The sequence below is a fragment of the Hemiscyllium ocellatum genome, chromosome 5, assembly GCF_020745735.1.
Source record: "Hemiscyllium ocellatum isolate sHemOce1 chromosome 5, sHemOce1.pat.X.cur, whole genome shotgun sequence".
NCBI lineage: Eukaryota > Metazoa > Chordata > Chondrichthyes > Orectolobiformes > Hemiscylliidae > Hemiscyllium > Hemiscyllium ocellatum.
In genome coordinates, this window is record NC_083405.1 from 34,448,266 (window position 1) to 34,467,224 (window position 18,959).

General features: G+C 43.3%; 1 protein-coding gene across 2 annotated transcripts in view; it reads right to left on the minus strand.

Annotated features, from left to right (window-relative positions):
* Nucleotides 1-18,959, minus strand: part of LOC132815655 (retinoic acid receptor beta-like) — a 220,245-nt gene that overhangs the window by 23,101 nt on the left and 178,185 nt on the right. For both annotated transcript variants that reach the window (XM_060824643.1, XM_060824644.1), the window contains one exon: nucleotides 8,759-8,935. In XM_060824643.1, the coding sequence (XP_060680626.1) occupies nucleotides 8,759-8,935 (177 nt within the window). The remainder of the gene's footprint in view (nucleotides 1-8,758; nucleotides 8,936-18,959) is intronic.

Here is an 18,959-nt window from a genome sequence, read left to right on the forward strand (position 1 = left end):
AAGTTGTCATACACAGTGCAGTGGAATGTAGAGCTCTCTCCTCTGGATATATCGGCGAAGCTAGATCAATTGCAAGTTTCAGAATTAAGATTAATTAATTGTGTTAGCTAAAGATATTCAGAGTTATCATTATGGAGTTGAGATACAAATCAGCCATTACATGGCAAAATTGGCTTCAGCAGTTGCTTGGCTGGCCCCTGGCTTATGCTTTTACGCTGTTATACTTAAATGTAAAGATATTTCAGCAGAATGCTCAGTTCATTCAAATCTTGACACCACTTACAAACACCAGCAGAAGAAAACCCTGGGCTCCACTGAAAATTTGAAACTGTCAACTTCTCAAAGATAAGTAACACTTCGCTTGAGTTTTGTTATGAAAGGTTATTGCTATTACTTGCTCCTGATGGTACTCCTTATTTCATGATTTATTTTTATCATAGTTGATATTGTCAATCCACACTCCAATGTGTCCAGCCTAATTGTCCTGTTCTTAATTTGACGAATTAATTGCTCAATAATTTTGGACCCAAATTAATGCATTTTGCATGAGAGACAGCAACCCTCAGCATGGCATTGCCATGTTATTTGCTTTGCTGTGTTTCCTGCCACACTCCAGTTACTATTCCTCCTCGTGTGGAGATGGCTGGACTTATTTACTTTTGGTGAATTGGATAGTTAATGGCTTGTTTGTTCAATGGAGTCACAGCTATTAACCTGCAGGGAGCTGTGCTTTGATAGTTTTTGGCCCCAGTTTGTTTTAGTCAAGTGGCTTGTGAGATTGTTGCTGAAATGCAAAAGTATTGCCAGATTCAGAGGCTAAAATGCCACATGACAGACATTTACTAGACCAAAGCTTTGGTAGGATAGAAGCTGTTATAAAACAAGTGTGTAGAAACGGGAGGGAATTATTACATTAATTACACTTGACAAACTTTTCTGCAATTCTTTCTTTTATGTTTGGTGATGCATTGGGCATCTTGGAAAATTGAATAAAGTCTACTGCAGCATTTTTCAGCTGACTTACATTGATTTTCTTCTCTTTGCAACCACAATAAATTTAAAAAGGTGCTCTGTTTGTTTGGTCTTATTAATTTTCTGTCTCACATACTGGCCATCAGGTGAGCTGCTTGAGTCCAAACTCTTCCTCACCCATCTGTCTGCCAACGAGAATGCTAGTGGAAATGAGGTGCATCCCTAGTGTGGAGGACTGTAGCATGTAGGACAGGTAAAGGAAAATCTAACAGCCCCAAACCAGACAACTTTGAGTTGCAATGCTTCCTCAATAGGAATTTGTAACACAACTTGTAACTACATGGTCTGGCATAACTCTCACTCTGTGATTGCCAATCTAATGTAGGGAAGCTCTGTAGTCTCACCCTATTCAATGTGGACAGCTAAACATCTAAGACAGGAAGGATGTTCCAAGAACACAGACCATAGAACATTACTGCGCAGTACAGGCCCTTCAGCCCTCGATGTTGCGCCAACCTGTCATACCAATCTGAAGCCCATCTAACCTACACTATTCCATGTACATCCATATGCTTGTCCAATGACGACTTAAATGTACTTAAAGTTGGCGAAGCAGGCAAAGCATTGCATACTCTAACTACTCTCTGAGTAAAGAAACTACCTCTGACATCTGTCCTATATCTATCACCCCTCAATTTGAAGCTATGCCCCCTCGTGTTCACCGTCACCATACTTAGAAAAAGGCTCTCCCTGTCCACTCTATCTAACCCTCTGATTATCTTATATGTCTCTATTAAGTCACCTCTCAAACTTCTCTCCAACGAAAACAGCCTCAAGTCCCTCAGCCTTTCATCGTAAGACCTTCCCTCCATACCAGGCAATATCCTAGTAAATCTCCTCTGCACTCTTTCCAAAGTTTCCACATCCTTCTTATAATGCGGTGACCAGAACTGTACACAATACTCCAAGTACGGCCGCACCAGAGTTTTGTACAGCTGTAGCATAACCTCATGGTTCCGGAACTTGATCCCTCTATTAATAAAAGCTAAAACACTATGCCTTCTTAACAATCCTGTCAACCTGGGTGGCAACTTTCAAGGATCTGTGTACATGGACATTGAGATCTCTCTGCTCATCTACACTACCAAGATTCTTACAATTAGCCCAGTACTTTGCATTCCGGTTACTCCGACCAAAGTGAATCACCTCACACTTGTCTGCATTAAACTCCATTTGCCACCTCTCAGCCCAGCTCTGCAGCTTATCTATGTCTCTCTAACCTACAAAATCCTTCATCACTATCCACAACTCCACCAACCTTAGTGTCGTCTTTCTGTAACTTACAACATCTTTCGTCACTATCCACAACTCCACTGACCTTAGTGTTGTCTGCAAATTTACTAACCCACCCTTCTACACCCTCATCCAGGTCGTTTATAAAAATGACAAACAGCAGTGGACCCAACACCGACCCTTGCGGTACACCACTGGTAACTGGACTCCAGGATGACCATTTCCCATCAACCACCACTCTCTGTCTTCTTTCAGCAAGCCAATTACTGATCCAAACTGCTATATCTCCCACAATCCCATTCCTCCGCATTTTGTATAATAGCCTACTGTGGGGAACCTTATCGAATGCCTTGCTGAAATCCATGTACACCACAATAAACAGTTTACTCGCATCTACCTGTTTGGTCACCTTCTCAAAGAACTCAATAAGGTTTGTGAGGCACGACCTACCCTTCACAAAACTGTGCTGACTATCCCTAATCAAATTATTATTTTCTAGATGATTATAAATCCTATCTCTTATAAACTTTTCCAACACTTTACCAACAACCAAAGTAAGGCTCACTGGTCTATAATTACCAGGGTTGTCTCTACTCCCCTTCTTGAACAGGGGAACCACATTTTCTATCCTCCAGTCTTCTGGCACTATTCCTGTAGACAATACGATTTAAAGATCAATGCCAAAGGCTCGGCAATCTCCTTCCTGGCTTCCCAGAGGATCCTAGGATAAATCCCATCCAGCTCAGGGGACTTATCTATTTTCACACTCTGCAGAATTTCTAATACCTCTTCCTTGTGAACCTCAATCCCACCTAGTCTTGTAGCCTGTATCTCGGTAATCTTCTCGGTAACATTGTCGTTTTCTAGAGTGAATGCTGTCAAAAAATATTCATTTAGTGCTTCCCCTATCACCTCTGACTCAACACACAACTTCCCACTACTATCCTTGATTGGCTCTAATCTTACTCTCGTCATTCTTTCATTCCTTAAATACTGATAGAAAGCCAACAACTTCTCATGTCATAATAGAAGATTTCCATCCTCTATTATGACAGAGCTCAGCACAAGTATGAGAGACAAGACTGAAAATGTTGTTGGCAAGGGTAGCTTTGTGCGTGGGAAGTCAAGTCTCACAAACTTGAGTTGAGTTTTTTGAAGAAGTAACAAAGAGGATTGATGAGGGTAGAGTGCTAGATGTGATCTATATGTAAGGCATTCCACAAGGTTCCCCTTGGGAGACTGATTAGCAAGGTTAGATCTCATGGAATACAGGGAGAACTCACCATTTGGATATATAACTGGCTCAAAGGTAGAAGACAGAGGGTGGTGGTGGAGGACTGCTTTTCAGACTGGAGGCCTGTGACCAGTGGAGTTCCACAAGGATCGGTGCTGGGTCCACTACTTTTCATCATTTATATAAATGATTTGGATGTGAGCATAAGAGTTAGTAAATTTGTAGATGATTCCAAAATTGGAGGTGTACTGTACAGCGAAGAAGGTTATCTCAGATTACAACAGGATCTTGACCAGATGGGCCAATGGGCTGAGAAGTGGCAGGTGGAGTTTAACTTAGCTAAATGTGAGGTGCTGCATTTTGGGAAAGCAAATCTTAGCAGGACTTATACACTTCATGGTAAGGTCCGAGGGAGTGTTGCTGAACAAAGAGACCTTGGACTGCAGGTTCATAGCTCCTTGAAGGTAGAGTCGCAGGTAGATAGGATAGTGAAAAAAGCATTTGGTATGCTTTCCTTTATTGGTCAGAGCATTGAGTACAGGAGTTGGGAGGTCATGTTGCGGCTGTACAGGACATTGGTTAGGCCACTGTTGGAATATTGCATGCAATTCTGGTCTTCCTATTGGAAGGATATTGTGAAACTTGAAAGGGTTCAGAAAAGATTTACAAGAATTTTGTCAGGGTTGGAGGATCTGAGATATAGGGAGAGGTTGAATAGGCTAGGGCTGTATTCCCTGGAGCGTCGGAGGCTGAGGGGTGACCTTATAGCGGTTTACAAAATTATGAGGGGCAGGGAATATACAAAGTTTTTTCCCTGGGGTGGGGGAGTCTAGAACTAGAGGACATAGATTTAGGGTGAGAGGGGAAACATTAAAAAGGGACCTAAAGGGCAACCTTTTCACGCAGAGGGTGGTACGTGTATGGACTGAGCTGCCAGCGGAAGTGGTGGAGGCTGGTACAATTGCAACATTTGAAAAGCATCTGGATGGATATACGAATAGGAAGGGTTTGGAGGGATATGGACCAGGTGCTGACAAATGGGACTAGATTAGGTTGGGTTATCTGGTCAGCATAGATGTGTTGGATTGAATGGTCTGTTTCCACGCTGTACATCTCTATGACTCTATGACTGAAAGTATTGCGTGAACTTCTTCACTTTTGCTGAGGTCCCCACAGATACTGGATTCTGAACAATTACACCCACCCAGGTGACAGTAGGCAAAAGCTAATGAGCCATTTCTACATCTTGGTTTTTGTACTGAAGGCCCATGCACCAGAACAAGCTGCTGTCCTACCCTAACTATTGCAGTACAGCTATAATACTGACATCTACTCAGCAATGTGAGGACATTTCCCAGGTATGCCCTATCAAGAAAAAAACCGGGTCAATGTCATAGGGATCATTGTTCTGTTAATCTTGTGGATGGAGTAACAAACGATACTATCAAATGGCAAGAACTAACTCACTGCTCGGTGATGGGGTCAGTTTGACTTCCACCAGAAGCATTCAGCCCCAGGCATACAGTGTGTGAAGCATTACATTTCAACCCAAGTGTGTACCACCAATGAACCCTAAAGAGAAGATCTTCCAGCCAACTGGAATCAGATCTCATGATGTTGTCAAATGCCAGCCCTCACATCCTCAGGAAATCCTCTGTCCAACTACCTTTAAGTGCTTTGGCGATGACTATCCCTCTATCGTAAGGTTAGGAATGGGGCTCTGTTGATAATTCAGTGATGTTCCACTCTATTCACAACTCCTCTGGTAATGTGCTATCCTATAATATTGTGTGGACAGTATTCAGGTTTGAGTGGACAAATGCTGGAAATATCCATGCTAGATAAACGCTGAACACGAGCAATTCCAGCCATTTCCCTCCGACCTTTGACAGCACCCTTAATACTGAATCCACCATCAAAATCATTCTGGAAGCCACTGCTGACCTGAACTGAATACCCATTCACCTGGATTGGTGTGGTAAAGCAACACTCAAAAACCTCAACATTAGCCTGGAAAGAACAAATTGCCACCACAGCAGTCAACGTTTATCCATGTGGCTATAGTTTACATGGTTTACAGGATTAGATTACCTACAGTATGGAGACAGGCCATTCGGCCCAACCAGTTCACACCAACCCTCCCCACCCAGACCCATTCCCCCCTGACTAATGCACCTAACACTATGGGCAATTTACCTGACCTGCACATCTTTGGACTGCGAGAGGAAACCGGAGCAAACCCACGTAGACAGGGGGAAGAATGTGCCAACTCCACACAGACAGTCGCCTGAGGCTGGAATCAAACCTGGGACCCTAGTGCTGTTAGGCAGCAGTGCTAACCACTGAGCCACTGTGTAGCTCACCAAACTGACTTCAACAATCCCAAATTCCATGGCAACGTCAACCAGCAGAAGATTAAGAGCATCAATTGAAGGGGAACAGTGTTACCTGGCTCCAAGATCCTCACCCTATTGTATATCATCCTTCATTGAGGCTGATTCAGCATTTTGCAGTTCAGGACCTAATACCATTGAGGGAGCACCATTGTCACAAAGATTGCAACCTAATACTGTGACCCTGTTACTGCAACCCACATGCTGAGAAAACATAATAAGCAAGACCTTCTCTTCTTCACTCGCATCTGGGTAAACACAAATTTCATCAAAACAAACAAATAAAATTAGAACTTCCACTGTATAGGGGCTTGATCAAGATTAAAAAAAGAGACATTCTGAAAACAAAGTCAGAAAACTTTCCACGATAACAATCAAGGCATTAAAAGCACTGCTTTAAGTAATGTTCCGGAATGGTAGGTATTTGATGGTGTGAAGGGTGGGTCTACAAAGCTCATCTGAAAGGAATTCTCTGACAGAATCTTCTCACTAATTTCAGTGAATTTCCTTCAAGCAGTCCTGGAAGGCACTGCTGGCTGAGGGTTCTTGATGGAACTGTAGGAATTAGCTTGTCATGTTGGAAGAAACAAAGTAGTGATTCCCCGAACTAAAAGGTGGCAAAATTCAGATAAAGCTTTTCAATTTACCGAAATATCAAAATATCAAAAGCAGAATTGATAGTACTGTACATCTTCACATTGTCTCGCCATTTTGTGGATGTAACTTGAATTTCTTTTGATGAATAGAATCATAAAACTTGCCTCTAAACTTTAAGTTTTCTATCTAAAATAAGTCAAGATAATTTTAAGCTCATTCCAGAGAGAGGAGAACTGTAGCAAAATATAAACTACAATGCAGCGCGGATGTGTGATATTGGTCACCAGGAGGATGAGCTTGTGAGAATTGGTGCAGTGCAGGCTGGGATTGGGTGAGAATAGAGGAAATTGAAACAATATTATCATAATTCTGGAAGTTTTTATTTCTGACACAGGATGCAGACATTGAACAGAACTCCATTCCATTCCATAACATACCATGATAACGCCAAAGTATCCCTGGAGGTATCTAACTGGATAAAAGTGAAAGTCTATTTTCTTTTCATAGGAATCACTGAAAGATAAAACCACTATGTTATTCAGGAAGGAAGGTCTTGGACTAGCATTTGAAATGTTCAATATGACTTCAACGATGAAATGGTGATGGAAGCAATTTTCATACAGGAACCTGATAAATACTTGAACGGATAGATTTCCAGAGCTATTGGAAAGAGCAAGATATGAGACTCATTCGAAAACTCTTTCATTGAGTTAGTACAGGCACAAAGCTCTCCCTTTTCTGATGTATAATTTGATGATTCTATTAACATTAATTGAAGAGGTCAATGTGAGGGTAGTCAAAAATTAGTCCAATGTCACAAAACCAGTAAGAAGTGGGCTGCAATCAGGCTTACTGCAAGATAGGCCAACTCTCACACTAACAGCAACCCTCAGCCACACACTTTGACTGAACCCTGGGCAACTCCCTATGGTACAGTCCATTTGATGACACATCAGCACAGTAATCTGAATCAGTCTTCTCAGTTAACAACAGGATTAAGTTAGTTCTAGAATCTATATCAAACTCAAGCTTTTCATGCAGTAGTTTCTAATGTTTTACTGAAGTGCACACGAAGAAGAAAATGTTCTCTCCACGATTAAAATGATATTTTAAAATCTATGCTGAGGAATAGAAACCTGTGGACATTTATGAAGTTCAGCGAAGGTAGTGGCCCTATTCCTGGCAATACATACTCTGGAAATCTACAGACACTTTAAAATGGCAATAAGGAAATAATACAAAGAATTAACACTCATGAAGCACTGAAACTTTGTGAAGGCACTGAACAGTTGCATGTTCTGTCAATTCACCCATTAGCAGCTCCATTAAAGATGAGATTTAATTGGTGCAAATCTAGTGAGCTAGCAGCAAGAGGTACAGATAGCTGAGTGTTATCAGAGGAAGTGACAGCTCCATAGAATTATATGAGAACTATAACGTGAACAAACTGTACTGGTTGGTAAAACAAAAGAAAAGGGCTGCGGATGAAGTCAATGAGAAGTGAAAATTCGATGGTTTCATTAAGCCACAGTTGATCCTCAGCATCAATTTTACATCTGACAGACAGGTTAAAAATGCAGACTGTGGTCCCCACCTCAACCACTGAGTGTATGAAGGGAAAGATCACTAGCATTCCGAACCCACCGAATCTGTTCAGACAAGCTCATTTTCCAAGTCATGGCACGGTGTTTAGCTCAGTTTACTGATGCAATGTATGTACTATTAAACTCATTTTCAGACTGTTTTCCAAAAAAAAACTAACTGTGCGAAATTGCAAAATGATCCTTTAAATATAATTAATGCGTACCTAAACAATTTATTTATTTTTACATGCTAACCAATACTTAAAGTGTTGGCACTTGGAATGAACATTATTCCTTATCCTGGGGCGAAAGTGTTTAGGAAGACTCTGTACCATCATTATTCCTTATCATTTTCTGCTGTTAACCACAGTAAAACAATATGCGTGTGACTTCTAATAGGAGGCAGTTCTTTTCCAGCTGAGAATTCCATGCATAAAGAAGCTCTGAAATCCCTTGAGCAAGGCACAGTTAGTTATAGCTGAATTCTGGGATTTCCTGGATGAACTAAGCTGTCTCAATGATTGAGTCAGTGGCAGGGCAACTGGACTCACTCCATATATCAAAGTCTAAACTCTCGCAGTGTCCTCAGCTGGTTTTGACAAGACCAGGAGGTGCAAACTCCTAAGGTCAATTATAGGCAATATTGTGTGACGGAGAATAAATCTTGTTAATGAATGTGTACCTACCAAGATGTCCAGGCAGGCAGCTTTCAGCAGAGTGATCTGATCTGCAATGGTCAAGCTTGTGAAGCCGGGCAGTCGCTTAGCAAACTCCACTATTTTGATAATGCACTTTGTGGCAAGTTCACTGAATTTGTCCCACAAACCCAGGTCAAGTCGTACCCGGTGGTCAGCACTGGAATTCTGTAATCAACAAAATCAATGAATGTATAATCACTGTCAATCAAATGCAGATATAAAGTGTAGTCCCCAGTGGGGCTCACTGAGTGATGCAATCCCATGAACATCAGTAGTGAAGCTACATCAAACCGGTTATTTTATAAATCCAATCATTTGTCATATAATAGAATTAAGATGTAACTGTTTATTTGAACTGATTTTAAAAGGTCTGCACTCTATTACCATTAATAAAATGCTTTCAGAAAAGTAAATTCTCCAGGCTGGTATATCAGAGTTTTTAATAAAACACTACTGGTAAGCAATTAGCAAAGTTTCTCTTGAGTTTACTCCCAGGGAGGTAATTTTGCGAGTTCATATTGATGGCAAGCATTTCGAACGCAGGCTGTGCAGACTGGAATATCTCTGGGCACGCTGCCTCAGGTTGTCATTATTCACAACTTCCTGCTTTCAGCCTGGACTTGGAAAATTATCCCTGTGCAAATGTAACGTTAATAAATGTAAGCTATTACACACTGGATGCAAAAATGTGAGACGCATGGTTACGGTCAATGGAATTGAATTAGCACCTAGAGACGTAAAGAGCCTCTTAGAGTAACAATGGCCACTTCATTTTCACTGCCAGTCAGGAAATGGTGAGTTTGCTTTTCACAATTTTCAGTCAACTTTCCAATATGTGTTCCAAATGGGCAAAACGCCACGACTGTGTTGGGAAAGTCAGCCTTGTTATGAAATCATGCTTTACATCAAAAATTATTTTTTAAGAATTTGCTGGTTGGAAACCCCTAATTGAATTCTTATTTTAAAAAAAACTGAGGCCACATTCCAATGATTTGAAATCATTGCAGCAAGGCAAACATGGCTGAGTTTTTGCAACACTACTTCCGACATTCCAAAGCCTTTGAAGTGAAGACAACATGTCTGCTAAAGCCTCACTAGGGACAATTATCTTAAAGGAATGTGAATGGGGCTCATCTCGCACCCATGAGCAAACATGCCGACTATCATTTAGATGTTCACCTAAATGGTGTTAAACCATTAGATATAACCACTGGAGTGATGAAAGGAATAGGGCCAGGTGGAATTCAACAGTGTAAACCAGGCAGCTCGAATCCACCAGCCATGACTATATTTGGGTCAAGGTACAATTGGAAAGACAGCAACATGTGACAACCCAACCAACACTCTTGCCCCCACCTTACAAACTCTGGACCCTATATTCATTTTTTTTTACTTTTGTTTACTTTTATTTTTTCTTGGCATTTGGGTTTTAGAGAGGAAAGGTTTCAAAAATCTTAGGGACTTGGAAGTCCTAGTTCAGGGTTCTCTGAAGGTTACATGCAGGTTCGGTTGGCAGTTAGGAAGGCAAATGCAGTGCTAACATTCATTTCAAGAGGGCTCGAATACAAGGTCAGAGATTAGATTAGATTTCCTACAGTGCAGAAACAGGCCCTTCGGCCCACCATGTCCACACCGACCCTCTGAAGAGTAACCCACCCCGACCCATTTCCCTCTGACTAATGCACCTAACATGGTGGGCAATTTAGCACGGCCAATTCACCTAACCTGAACATCTTTGGACTGTGGGAGGAAACCAAAGCAAACCCATGCAGACACAGGGAGAATGTGCAAACTCCACACAGACAGTTGCCCGATGCTGGAATTGAACCTGGGACCGTGGTGCTGTGAGGCAGCAGTGCTAAGCACTGAGCCACCGTGCTGCCCAAGGAGCCGTTGAGCAAATAGCAGAGGATGGCTTCGATCCATTGACCACTGGGTTATGGGCCATGTACTGCTGAGACTGTATAAGGCTGTGGTCTGACTGCATTTGGAATACTGTGAGCAGTTTTGGGCCCAATATCAAAGGAAGGATGTACTGACCTTGGAGGGGGTCCATGGAAGATTCACAAAAATAATCCCGTGAATGAAGGACCTGTCTTATGAGGAGTGGTTGAGGACTCTGGGTCTGCCTTGATTGAATGTAGAAAGTTGTGGGGAGAGCTCTCATTGAACCTTACAGAATAGTGAGACATGAGTGAATTTGGAGAAGATGTTTCCACTAGCAGAAGAAGTTAGGACCCTTTGGAACCGAGATGAGGAGGAATTTCTTCAGCCAGAGCTTGGTTAATTTGTGGATCTCATTGCCACAGAAGGGTGTGAAGGCCAAGTCATTGAATGTATTCAAGACAGAGAGAGAACAGGTTCTTGATTAGTAAGAGAATGAAAAATTATGAGGAGATGGCAGGAGAACGGAGTTGAGGAACATTCCTGATGAAGGGCGTATGCCCGAAACATCGATTCTCCTGCTCCTTGGATTCTGCCTGACCTGCTGTGCTTTCCCAGCACTACACTCTCGACTCTAATCTCCAGCATCTGCTGTCCTCAGCCATGAATGAATGGTGCAGCAGACTTGATGGATAGAAAATCTGTTTTTATGTGTTACAGTCTTATGACTATTTGAAAGTGCACTGGAAGGGATGAGCAGAACTGGAAAGCTTAGCTGGCTGAGCTGAAAGGGTCATGGAGCTTTTATTTAGAGGGATGAGGGGATAGTCGGGCTGATGACCAACTGATACTCATGGTGTAGAGGACAACCTTATTTGCCTTCCTTGATTTCTCGAGTGCGAAATGGGAAATGGCTGCTCCCATGCTTGCAGTCAGTTTGCTCTTCAAAGGTGTGGGCTGCATGTTTGAGGGACGAGAGGTCTTTCAAGTGGCAACTGCATCAATCATGTACCAACAGAGTTCAGACTATAACATTTACAATCACAACATTGTGGATGTGAAATGCATGCAGTTTCCAAAGGTGTGATGCAAATGTTGGTCACAGACAATGTTGATCATGTGACTGGTCCTTGCAGATTGCTGATAGACCTCTCTGTGAAGCAGAAGTAATCCCTGGCAACCTTAAGGCAAGCAGCTGAAGTTAACAAATCACACGGTTCATTCAGGACCTTATAGACTTCACAGAGGCTTTGGATTAAATCCCACTCAAGCTGAACTGTGAGCATAATGCAAGACTCTTATGGAGGCAAATGAGGACTGCAGATGCTGGAGATCAGAGTTGAGAATGTGATGCTGAAAAAGCACAGCAGGTCAGGCAGCATCCGAGGAGCAGGAGAGTCGACGTTTTGGGCATAAGCCCTTCTTCAGGACATTCCTGATGGAGAACTTACGTTCAAAGTCAACTCTCCTGCTCCTCGGATGCTGCCTGCAAGAGTCTTATGTACACTGATGCCTAATAAGGGTGATGTGGATCTAGAAGGAGAAGGGATCAGTGCTCATTCAGTGTGTAGACTCTCCATGACTACATTGCCATATGATTGGATGTCCACTCATCAGAATAAGATCCGATGTTAAACTTCATGGAGAGTCATTCCATGGCCCTCCCTGTCAAAATGGCCCATGTTCCACGACATGGACGGGTATGCTAAACTGTCAATTAAACACCATGTGAATACTAACTGCCCACATTGATGTTTCCTCTCGATCCAGGAAGACTTCTAATTCCCAGTGTTAATGCCTGATTGTACAGCAGCTCATGTGAGTGGGCTGTCCTCCCTTCAGTAAGAAATAGATCAAGTCCTAGAAACTAAAGGAGTCAGTGGTCATGGGGGGACAGCAGGGTGTTGAGATAGACGGTCAATCATCGTCACTTTGAATATTGGAAGGGGACCTCAAGGGGTTGAACGGTCTATTTGGTATCCTATTTTCTACCTTTCTATGTTTAGTGGCAAGATGATTGGCTGCTGGATGGGCCGAAAATGTGGCTGGTGGTGCGGGGGTGGGAAATGGGTGGTCCCGTACACGGTCAAGCAAGGGTTGGCCCAGGCATTCTGAGCCATTGCTAGTTCCCCACAACCCTGATCAAATCTGCTCACTGAGGTGCAAGTCCAACCCCTTTTACTCTGCACAATCTCTGGAAAGCAAACTGCTGTATATTTGCTCTACCTTTTATCTGTTTTTTTTTCACAGCAAGATAAAGCTCCATCTGCAATAGCATTGTTTATGGTAATTTGTAGTAAATCAGAAAAGATATAATGCAAACCAATGGAACCACAATCTGGATTGCAGTGAATGCAACTTTATCTTTTAAAATTGACTTGACTGAGGAAGGAAATGTAAAGTCCTGTTTTTTTTAAACTGTCTGGAAGTCTGTGTGCAGCATGTACTGACAGGTGAAAGGGCTTAAATAACCGACTTGAAGAATTTCAAGAATGGTTGCATAAAACAGAACGCTGCAGTACTGTAAGAAATAGCAAGCTCATCTGGAATGCAGATTGCTTTCAATTCAATACACATGTGAGTAACATCTCCCCAGGAGCATATTTTAACAGTAAGATACAAAGAGTTGAGTTATGATTTCCCATTTCAACTCAGTCTTTAGATAATTTTTGGCATTTACATTTGTCAAACTGACTGCAAAATTATTAGAAATTGATCCAGTCACAACACAAGGCAGTACTGGCTCAAGTTCCTAGTTTCTATAATACACTTCACATTTTCAGAAATGTAATGCATTACAGAAAAAAACAAAGCTTATTCTTCATACAATCGTTGTTTCACTCCATTTATATTCAGGATCTGACATGTTTACAACCTTTAAAGGTCTCAGAATGGAGTGCAGTCAATAACTCAGAACTTCAGCTTGTAATGAAGCATCAAGCAGCAGACATTACTCCAGAGCACATGTTCTTAACTTGATCTCTGAAGTGATTAAATGATCAAACAGGCATTAAAACCAATGCATTTCCTTATGCTTGGCTTTTAATTTCACAAATGTCTAATCCTGTTTTTCATGAAATGATGTTTATTTTTTATTTGACTCACTCAATGTATAAGCTTCAATAAAGATGCAAGAAATCAATTTCTTGGAAACTGTTATTATATCAGATTCATATAAGCCAGAGGCAGAGAAGTATTAAAATGCTTCAGGTAACTTCAATGTGTTTCCACTTACACGCGTATGACCTTTCCCTGAGGTTTTAATGTTCAATTCGACAGAACTGTCAGGTATTAGTATTTTGAAGAACATTGGAAAGATTACTGTTTCCAGCTAGGATCTGATAACCTGAATTTTACAAGCTCAGAGGTCAGGCGACACCAGGTTATAGTCCAACAGGTTTACCTGAAGTCATCAGCTTTCGAAGCATTGCCCCTTCACCATTTCACCTGACGAAGAGGCAGTGCTCCAAAAGCTTGCGATTCCAAATAAACCTGTTGGGACTATAATCTGGTGTTGTCTGGCTTCTGAGCTCGTTCTACCCCAGTCCAGTACTGGCACCTCCACATCATCAATTCTACAACGCAGGCCACCGAAACTGGTTTAAATGGAAAACAGATGGATTTTTTTTGGATGCAGTGGATGACTAATCTGAGACACATGCAGCAGGGCCTGGGAGGAAGAGGTGAGATTGGATTTACCATTTCAAAGTCTTCTCACCACTGAGATTTTTGTGACTTCTGAGTCTGTTGTAGACTAATTCATTAAGATTGAATTTTGTGCTTATCTCTTTATCAGGCGGTTACCAGAAAAGTGGAGGCCAAACTAACTCTACAATTCCGATGTTCATTTGCAATTTTCACCCCATGGACAGAGAGTACTACAAACCAGAGAGTACTCACGGCTCTATCTTACGTTTAAGGAAATCTAACTAAAACTACATGATCCACATGTTGAGATAGCATTGTGACTATGAGCCACAAGAGAATATAGAACTATTTTGCTACAGTTCCTAAAATGGTGGCAGTTCTACAGCAGAAAGTAGACAATCAGTATATAGCTAGCAGTCTTTGAAAAGCACAGAGAAGCACAGTTAACAGCAGACAGCATGACTATAACACCAGTGCACTTTTACAACTGCCCTTCCCATAAGACAAGGACTCTGTTTCATATTTGTTCAGTACAATCTACAATAACTTGCATGTTACAGATTTGTCTCTCCCTCGTCTCTCAGAATTAGCTGACAGTGTAAGAGGTCAGTTCCTGAGACACTGGCAGCTTATGGCAGTTCTTCACTTGTGATTCCAACAGTATGATGCTGACAGGTCATTTGACTGTGGAAAGAATCACAATCTAGATAATTTTGATTGGCTCAGTGATTAGCACTGCTGCCTCACAGGGCTAGGTCCCCGGATTCGTTTTCACCCTCAGGCGACTATGTGTGCAGAATCATAGAATCCCTACAGTGTGGAAACAGGCCATTTGGCCCAACAAGTCCACACCAAACCATTCCCCTACCCTGTTATACTCCATTTCCCCTGACTAATGCCCCTAACTTACACATCCCTGAACACTGTGGACAATTTAACATGGTCAATTCACCTAACCTGCACATCTTTGGATTGTGGGAGGAAACCAGAGCACCCGGAGGAAACTCACGCAAAGTTTGCACATTCTTCCTGTGCCAGTGTGGGTTTCTTCCCACAGTCCAAGGTTGTGCAGGTTGGGTGGATTGGCTATGCTAATGTGCAGGCTAGGTGGTTTAGCCATGGGAACTGTAGGGTTATATGTGGGGAGGTGGGACTGGGTGGGCTGCTTTTTGGAGGTAAAAACAATGACTGCAGATGCTGGAAACCAGATTCTGGATTAGAGTGGTGCTGGAAAAGCACAGCATTTCAGGCAGCACCCGAGGAGCAGGAAAATCGATGTTTCGGGCAAAAGCCCTTCATCAGGAATAGAGGCAGAGTGCCTGAAAAGTGGAGAAATAAATGAGAGGAGGGTGGGGGTGGGGAGAAAGTAGCATAGAGTACAACAGGTGAATGAGGGTGGGGATGAAGGTGATAGGTCAGGGAGGAGGGTGGGGGAAGGTAGCAAAGAGTACAACGGGTGAATGGGGGTGGAATGAAGGTGATAGATCAGAGAGGAGGGTGGGGTGGATAAGTGGAAAGGAAGATAGGCAGGTAGGACAAGTCATGGGGACAGTGCTGAGCTGGAAGTTTAGAACTAGGGTGAGGTGGGGGAAATGAGGAAACTGGTGAAGTCCACATTGATGTCCTGGGGTTGAAGTGTTCCGAAGTGGAAGATGAGGCGTTCTTCCTCCAGGCGTCGGATGGTGAGGGAGCGGCGGTGAAGGAGGCCCAGGACCTCCATGTCCTCGGCAGAGTGGGAGGGGGAGTTGAAATGTTGGGCCACAGGGCGGTGTGGTTGAATGGTGCGGGTGTCCCGGAGATGTTCCCCAAAGCTCTCTGCTCGGATGCGTCCAGTCTCCCCAATGTAGAGAAGACCGTATCAGGAGCAATGGATACAACAAATGACATTGGTGGATGTGCAGGTAAAACTTTGATGGATGTGGAAGGCTCCTTTAGGGCCTTGGATGGAGGTGAGGGGGGAGGTGTGGGCACAGGTTTTGCAATTCCTGCGGTGGCAGGGGAAGGTGCCAGGATGGGAGGGTGGGTTTTGGGGGGGAGGGGGTTGGTGAGGGCCTGCCCAGGTAGTCACAGAGGAAAGGAGGAAATGGATGGGGAGGGAAATATATCCTGGTGGTGGGGTCCGTTTGGAGGTGGAGGAAATGTCATCGGATGATTTGGTGGGGCAGGGTGGACTCAAAGGGCCAAATGGCTTGCTTCCACACTGTAGGATTACGATTCTGTGATTCAGCTGTGTCAATACAGCACTGAACAGGAATTAGGACTGGGAATTGTGGCTAATGAATTCTCTTTGTTTACCCCAGGAACACCAGGAGCGACTGTAGCTCTTCTGCTGCCAGGTTCACTGAGACCAGCTAACTTAGCACAATTTGGGAAGCAAAAATGGGATTTTTTGACACTGTCTTAGTTTGATATTATCTCTTATGATATCTGCACTGCTGCTGAAAATAACAAAGTGGTTAAAGTTGATTCACACTTGATATTTCCTTTATTTGTAAAGGACAATGTATGCAATATCAAGATCTTCATTGCAAAACTGCGAAGGGATAAACAGGGGTCAACTCTTGACTAGCCAAGCTTCTGCCTCCTCCTTGTTCTCAAACATTGCAGATTTCCAGTTGCTCCTGTTAACAGCAACCACACTCTTATTTTAGTAGCAAACCACAAAAGATCCCACATTGTGCTATCAGTTTTCAAAAATGCTGCTGGCAAAAGTTCAGAGGAACGTTTCAAAGGCCACCTGGGGGCAAACAGACTGCTCTTTATGTTTAGAAACAAAAGCAGAGACCCTGCGATGCCATGATTGACATCCCGCAACGCGACTGACAGTCACTCACTCACTAACTGCACCGACACAGTCAATATTGATCTGTCAGTCACAGAAATGCTACGGTGTTCTTTTTCAAACTGAAACATAATGCTTACAAAAAGAACACCACAAGTTTAAACAACCCACTGCTTTTTTAAAACTCCATCCTTGGAAACTTCACTTCTGTGGCAGACTGAGGACGAGAGAAAGTAAACCCATAGGTTTTTGGGGAATTACAGGTGAATCTGTAAGGTTATGTTAAACACCACTTGGAAGAACTGCTGAAGATAGTAACGGGGAAGGGCAAAGGTCACTCATGCTGCTAAACATCATTCTTCAATATCCCAGTCTTTTCATTCCATAAAGCAGCACATTGATACAACGTGGGTGTCTCTCCAAGAGGTGCAGCCCTGGTATTGTTTTGGATAAGCAAGTTTGCTAAGTGGCTCTAGCACCCTCTCCAATAGCAAAACACGTCTTTAAAGGTAAGAGGTGACAAAACAGGCCAACAAGCAGTACACTGCAGGTTTACCAACAACACCGAGGCTTTTTAAGGATTAATCTATGAAGTCAGGCTATAAAGGGATCGGGAAGTCAAGTTGATAAATGGAGTTGAGGTACAGGCCAGCGGTACATAACCTTACCGAATGGTGATTTCCAAGGCCTGAGTGAATCGCTCCAACTCCTACGTAAGTATACACAGACACTTCAGCCATTTCTATCTCTAGCAACACAGCTTGGATAGGTTCCTGAAGCCAATATTGCACTTTTCAATTTTAGTGGTTTTCCTGACTGCCCTGGATAACCCAATGTCTCTGCTTGCTCCTGCCCCACCAAACTTTTCTCTTCATATCTCGACACTGTCCTGTCCCCCTTGGTCCAGGATCTCCCCACATACGTTCAGGACACCACCTATGCCCTCCACCTCCTCCATGACTTTTGTTTCCCCGGACCCCAACACCTCATCTTTACCATAGACATCTAGTCCCTGTACATGTCCATCCGCCAAGGTAAAGCCCTCCAAGCCCTCCATTTCTTCCTCTCCCTCTGACCCAACCAGTACCCCTCCACCGACACTCTCATTTGATTGGCGGGACTGGTCCATATCCTCAACAACTTCTTCAAATCCTCCACTTCCTTCAGACCAAAGGGGTAGCCATGGCCATCCACATGGGCCCCAGCTATGCCTATCTCTTTGTCGAGTATGTGGAACAGTCCATCTTCCACAGCTACAGTTGCATCATTCCCCACCTTTTCCTCTGCTACATTGATGATTGTATCGACGCTACCTCACGCTCCCATGAGGAGGTTGAACAGTTAGTCAAATTCACTCACACTGTCCGAGTTCACCCCAGACATCTCCCTCCCATTCTTGGACCTCTCCATCTCTATCTCCAGCAATTGACTCAACACAGACGTCTATTCAAACCCATTGACTTCCACAGCTACCTGAACAACACTTCCTCTCACTTCCCCTCCTGTAAAAATGCTATGTATTATTCCCAATTCCTCCGTGTCCGCCACATCTGCTGCCAGGAGCAGCAATTCCATTCCAGAACATCTGAGATGGTCTCCGGACCGCAAGTTCCCCTCCCACATGGTCAACAATGTCCTACAGCGCATCTCCTCCACCTCCCCCACCTCTGCCCTTGAACCCCACCCCTCCAACCGCAACGAGGATAGAATCGCCCAGTCCTCAGCTTCCACTCACCAATCTCCAGATACAACACATCATCCTCTGCCATTTCCACCATCTATAATCAGACCCCACCACCAGAGATATATTTCCCTCCCCACCCCGACCAGCATTCCACAGAGACCATGTCCTCTGCGACTCCCTCATTAGGTCCA